Source organism: Lingula anatina, chromosome 5, assembly GCF_051362555.1.
Source record: "Lingula anatina isolate TDL-2025a chromosome 5, LinAna3.0, whole genome shotgun sequence".
Classification (NCBI taxonomy): Eukaryota; Metazoa; Brachiopoda; class Lingulata; order Lingulida; family Lingulidae; genus Lingula; species Lingula anatina.
This window is the reverse complement of record NC_141771.1, coordinates 3643326-3649727: the sequence shown is the minus strand read 5'-3', so window position 1 is coordinate 3649727 and position 6402 is coordinate 3643326. Positions and strand designations below refer to the sequence as shown.

General features: G+C 38.8%; 1 protein-coding gene across 1 annotated transcript; it reads left to right on the top strand.

Moving 5' to 3' along the window:
• Nucleotides 1-48: 48 nt before the first annotated feature.
• LOC106163386 (uncharacterized) lies at nucleotides 49-6125 on the top strand. Its single transcript, XM_013540945.3, has 7 exons — nucleotides 49-1695; nucleotides 2082-2181; nucleotides 2633-2760; nucleotides 3868-3955; nucleotides 4204-4286; nucleotides 4839-4965; nucleotides 5382-6125. Exons 1-7 carry the CDS (start codon nucleotides 1511-1513, stop codon nucleotides 5439-5441), a joined length of 771 nt encoding a protein of 256 aa, XP_013396399.2. The 5' UTR covers nucleotides 49-1510; the 3' UTR covers nucleotides 5442-6125.
• The last annotated feature ends 277 nt before the right edge of the window (nucleotides 6126-6402 follow it).

Sequence of the window (6402 nt, the reverse complement as noted above, 5' to 3'; positions counted from 1 at the left end):
GTAATCGACCCATAGAGGACGGACGCACAGGCAAGGAACTCCTACGCCTCGTTACAAAATTAAGTCGCAGTTACAGCTGTGGGGTCGAAAGTTTAAGAGGTTATGAATACCAAAAAAAAAAAAAAAATGAGTGAATTTTAGAAAATCGTCAATGATAAAAGCTATAAAACGCATTATGAAGAAAACCGCTGGCCCCAAAGACGACGAAGAGGTCGGTGACCTAGTTCCGTACAGAGGTTAGGTGCCCCTGCTGAATATGACAGCAGATGGTTGGATAATAAATTGACCTGCGAGTTTAGTTCAAAAAGATTGCAACTTTGTACGTGACAAATTTGATCTTACGCATTTGCAAAAACCAAAAAAAAAAAAAAAATGCACTCGAGCGTGTAACCGGGTGGCGTGGCCAAGGATTGGTCAAAGAAGTGGGACGGATAGAAAGTTACTGGTTGTTTTATATAAGCCTACTTTTACTTCATTAATTCTCAACCAAAACACGTTTTGTAGCTGGGCTTACGCAATTTAAGAAAGACGGGCTTCGTACATCCTTGCATTGCCGCTTGAAGTAATATATCACATAATGACTGAAGCGATCTCATAACGATGCTCTCGCACTCTCTCCTCGTTCCCTAAAACGATATAGGTTGACCTCGCGAATTCGACTGCCTGCCCCATTGTTTCGGTAAAAAAAAAATTAGGAAGTAGAAAACTGGTCTTCTCTTCAAAAGTCGAAAATTTATAATGTGGAATTTGGTTTAACATAAATTAGTTCTCACCCTTAAAATGGACTACCGTTGCGTTGCCAATATCAAAATTGTCCCTCCCCCCCCCCCCCTCTATAAATAAATAAATAAAATACTTGATCTTGGGCTACAACTTACTTAAGGCCAATTTTTCTCAGTTTAACGGGACCGTGATACAGACAAAAAAAGCGCTTTGCTATTCTTATAATATATTTCGACCAGGTTTTCCGTACATAGTGACCAACCTGACTTCAAGAGTGAGATAGCCATGTCAGCTGGCCCAAGTGTACCATTGTTAATGGTGATAATAAAGACCACGAGACCCCGGGTACCATTCCACGCGCTCACTATCAACAGATCAAGCCCGCCAGCGTTCCTGTCGCACAAGGCCTCCATCAGCCTTTCTTCCGACATCTTTTATTTCTCTCGGCATTTGAAAATACCCAACACAGAAATGCTATATATTAGCTAGCAATATCAAAAACTATTCATAGTAAATCCTCAAATAGGTTATGAAAAAATTTTGAAAGATCAGCCCAACCAGCACAGACGACCCAAAGTGCACTGTCATGGACGCAAGGCAGGAGGTCACATGGGCTGGCTGACACCCGCCCCAGGCTTCAGGCCATGGTTTTACTCCCATATTAATGAAATCATGCTTAGCAACCTACCTTTAAAGATATACCTCTCGTCACTGATAAATTAGTACATGGACATAACCGTGCCAGTACACCGACAAGGCAGCACGTCCAAGAAGCTGCCCCGGCGCCATGGCTCGTAGACAAAGTGGACGAAGTGTCCCAAACACGACGACTTTACTGTTTGTCCTCCTGCTGCTGTTGTTCGTGAGGGCGTCCCATAGCCAGAGTTGTGTGAAGATAGACTCCTGTAGCTGCAGGAACGAGAATGGGGTCTTGAACCTGAGGCCTCTCGCTAGCTCTGATGGAACCGCTCGGTAACGTACTCTAGATTGGGATTGATTTTGTGAGGTTGATTTTGCGATTTTGTCTTCCAGTACAAAAGAAGCATATAGGAAACAGTAAATATCATCAGAGTAAATGGCAGATACGTTTTTGATGCAATTTGATGCATCAAAAGCATATAATAAACAATACATATCATCAAAGTATGTAACAGATACGTTTTTGATGCAGTTAGATGCAGTCTGATCCGAGTTAACTTTTGGTTTTATTTTTTAAAGTTTTGTTTTAACTTATTATTGCTACCTGAAAATATATCCCAGTCTACAGGCTGTATTAGGGAACACACATTGAAAATGACTTCACTGTAAAGATTTGTCTTACCATAATTTCTTTTAAATTCCTTCCTTAATTGTCCAAGATTCAAAGCAACCTCCAGTGATCTGTTTACCTACAGTTGGAATCCTTGTACAAGATTCACTGCAAACAAAGGTCCCACCGGGGGATGTGAAGACGTCGCTGTAAGTGAACGGAAGATTTCAACTGACAGTACTGCGATTTGGAATATGCCACAAGGCAAAATAATACTCTTATTTATTTATTTATTTATTTATTTATTTATTTATTTATTTATTCCTCCGGTGGGGTTATGTTTTTTGTGTTTGTTGGTTTGTTAACTAACTAACTGCTTGACTTTAAAAGTTAAGGTCGGATTTGGATAAAAGGATAAAATTTTTAGGACAGGTTACCTTAGAATCGTTTAGATTTTGGTGACGGTCCCTAATTAACCAGTCGATTAATTAAACAATAGTGATAATTGAGCTTTCGAAGGGGGACTCTGTGCTCTTTGAGTGCTTCCGAGTTGATCTTGTTTGCTTATCTTAATATCTACCTATCTATTTATTTTTTTATTTGCTTATACAACTATTCCATATTTATTTATTTATTTATCTGCTTATTTTTTCACACCAGGTGTGTCAGGTAGACATGTATACGAACGGTTATTCACTGGGCAGTCAAGCCACGGCCACGTTCAACATGACTTCTCAGGGCGCATTCCAGGTAGTCTACTCCGCCACGGACACCTCGGGAACGACCAGGTAACGTATTGGTCCAGGTGAAGCCAAGTAGTTCAGTATTCATTTATGGCCCACCTGGTTTTGGATCCTATGTTATTATTATATTTATAAGAACATGGGTCATACCACACACACACACACACACATACACACACACACACAAAAAAAATGAACATTTAAGCCACCTCAATGATGCGAAAATTTTATGTATATTTTTCCGTAACTGTTAAAACATCACTTATTAATTACTGTTAAATTACTGTTGACTTTTACCATACAGTATCAAATAGCGCCAATAATATGGGAGAAGTCTAAAATTTGTACATATATTACACCAGGCCCGTAGCCAGCAATTTCAAAGGGGGGGGTCTTTTTCTGAAAAAGTGGACTTTTACCATATAATTCCCATGTACCTAGGTCAAATTTTACCCAGAGTGGACCTTTTTCCAGCAAAAAGGGGGGGTTCTTTCGAACACCCCCCCCCACCCCTGGCTACGGGCCTGTACAAACACGCGTACGTCTGGGTCACTGATGGGACTGAAATATCCACTTTTTGTGTGGCGTTAACCATAAATTATTCCCCAGTCTATATTAGTATTATATATGAAGGAGTCTTTGACTTATTGCGCCCTACGACATATATCAACACGTTTAGCGTGAAGGGTCAGACACCTAAAAGGCGGGCTCGGGATTGTGTAGAGAATTATGTGCTCTTTTGTACCTGCCTTACCCCCAATCCAGGGTCTGCCTTGATTTTGTTTTTAAGGATTAAAAATGGTCATTTAGACAATGAATTTTTAGCATTGTTTTGTGCACGTGGCCATATACTTATCTCCTTGATTTTAGTTTAGTAGTTTTATAGAAATGTTAATGCCAGAGGTAAGAAAAGATAATACAGAAAACCTGGAATGTTGTACTAAGAGGAGAAAACACGGTTTGTAAACCTTTGTCACGGGACAAAGGTTTACATACATGAAATGAAAACCGACACAACTACTTTTCAACTTAGAATTTGATGATAAGAAAAAATCTGCAACTGTATAACGTTGGAATGAAATTTTTTAGACAGAAATACTAATAATTACTAACATGTAATAATTGCTTACATATTATTACATATATCTACAGGACCAGTCACGTGCAGCTGATCTGTGACCCCAGTAAGGAAGGCGATTTCGTGGCCGAGGGCGAACGCTCCGATATGCCCACAAATTACGTAAGTTTGGTCACCAGATTTAAGAGAAAATATGTTCTATCAGTGCACTCTCTCTCTCTCTCTCTCTCTCTCTCACACACACACACACACACACGCACACAGTTATGAACATTTCTCAATTCAGTTTTAATACACTGTCACCTTCTTTTAAAATTTGTCCATATTTTATCATTATACACGTATCTAGCTAGTTGTCTTGTTTATAAGTACCAAGTAAGCTGTAGCGGCTGATTTGCGTTTTGTTCTAGTTTATGACGCTGATGTCGAAGTACGCGTGTTTCCAGGAGGAAGAGCCGGACAGTCTCAGTATAGGAAGTCTGCTTATTATCATGTGAGTGATGCCCAGTCTTTTCAATCGATTTTATCATTTAAAGGTATTATAGCCGGAGTCTTCGCCAAATTAAAAAATTCTCGTGAAAAAAGCGATTTTCTCCTACCCACTAATCGTCCCTGCAATTAAATTTGATGCCTATTAGAATTTCTAGTTAAATGATTTAGTTCTGAATGTTTTGCCATGTTTCTCTGTGTTTCCGAAGGAAGTATCGAGGTCAGGCGCTTTGATATGAGTGATATTATCGTTTTTGTGGGGTAATTAATAGACTTGCAATATCAGTAGCTTCGCAGACATCGTCTTATTCGTTATTCTGTTATGGGGAGGAATTAGATAGCTATGGTGGGTAAAAGATGGGATACTATACCCCCCCCCCCCCCCCCCCATCGCTGGAACATTACTGTTTGTTCTTACTCTATGGCCAGTAAAGTCTCTTACAAAATTATGGTAGCGGTATAGGTACATACACTTTCAGTTTGTATACTAGTTTATAGGCCCCTAATATCAGAGGATCAGTTTTGTTAATGAGTCCTATCTGTAATGTGTTTTCAGAGTGCTGGTATTTGCCGTGACATACCTGGGGGTCGGCGTGGGGTACAGGTATTTTATACAGCAGGAGAGAGGGGTGAACGTTATACCGCAACGGGAGATGTGGCAAGCTATACCGGCACTTGTGAAGGTAAGCGGAGATGACAATATGTACATCCAGATGTATGTAGAGTATTTCCATACCCATATGTACACTCACATCGACATCAGTATGCAGACTCCTTTTTTTAAAATCATTTACATTAGATTTATAATCCGGGTACACAGTTTTAACTTCGTGACGTGATGATTTATTTTATTGCATAGTATTGAGACGATTAAATAAGATTTACACTGTTTATTGATTTGTTTTGTTTGTTTTTTTTTTGTTTTTTTTTGGGGGGGGGGGGGGGGATCGAGAATTTTGATTTAATGTATTTGACAATGACAAATGTACCATTTGGCACTTATTAATATCACGCTGTTCTCCCCACGTAACTTGGATTGAACTCGGTTTCTATGTATTTGTTTCATATGTCTACAATGTTTACGAATATTTTATTTCAGGACGGATTTCTTTTCACGAAGAACAAATTTAAAAAAGGAGATTACGATCCAGTTACTTAAACAAGCTGCTTTTTGACCAAGTGCTACTTTTTTTTTTTTTGTCAAAATGGTGCAATTCACGCGGAATTAGTCTTTGGATTATCAAGCCACCTTACGTTCAAATTAGCCAATTAGTTACGAAAGTCACACCAGAAAAGAATACTACTTTCTTGCTGTTGTTGGGGATAATGGAACGACAGGATCTATGTTGGCTGTTTATTAAATAGAAAAACGTAACGAAATCACAAATGAAAAGCGTAGCATAATTGACGCTAACTACGCAGGAAATAGGATAAAAACCGAACAATCTCGGTCCGGTAATAACGTAGATGACGTCTTCAGCCTGAAAAACCCTTTCATTTTAGATTTCTACCAGTACATATGTGAACAGCGATTTCTCAAATTCGAATAGGACTTTACATAACGATATTGAGTTTTCTTTTTGCGATGAATCCGGTTTTGTTGGATATCAACCAATGCCTCTTGAAGCCCAACCCATACTCGGCGATGACCAATTTTTTTTTTTTTTTGTTTTGTTTTCCTTCATCACAATATACTTAATATGGTATACTATTTTCCCAGATACTTACCGTTTTTATTTATTATTGTCCTTAGACATGTAAATAAGCATTTATCATACAGTTTAATAATTAGGCGTTAATTTGAACGTCAATTTTAGGTACAAATAAAATGTTATTCAATTAATCTTGCATCTAGTCTTTTTTCTTTACATGGGAGATGATTAGCAGATACAGAAATTTGATGGGGGGGGGGGGGTCGAAGGATAAACAATTTTTTTGATTGCTTCTCTTGGCAAAACCAAACAGTAGACGGGCAACATTAAAATGTAGGACGGGGATAAAGAACTGTTTGCTAATTCTTTTAGTAAAATCGTTTACTTTTTAAGGGAGTGGGGTACCCCCAAAGCTACAGGGGGAGAACGCCCCCCCCTCCTTTATAACTTTATCATTTCAATCGCTTC

What these genes read in the sequence shown, in the direction of transcription:
- LOC106163386 (XM_013540945.3), top strand. Translation starts at nt 1,511, where the DNA reads ATGGCTCGTAGACAAAGTGGACGAAGTGTCCCAAACACGACGACTTTA. An exon ending in GGAAGTCTGCTTATTATCAT is followed by an intron (nt 4,287 to 4,838) that starts GTGAGTGATGCC and finishes ATGTGTTTTCAG; the next exon opens with AGTGCTGGTATTTGCCGTGA. An exon ending in CTATACCGGCACTTGTGAAG is followed by an intron (nt 4,966 to 5,381) that starts GTAAGCGGAGAT and finishes ATTTTATTTCAG; the next exon opens with GACGGATTTCTTTTCACGAA.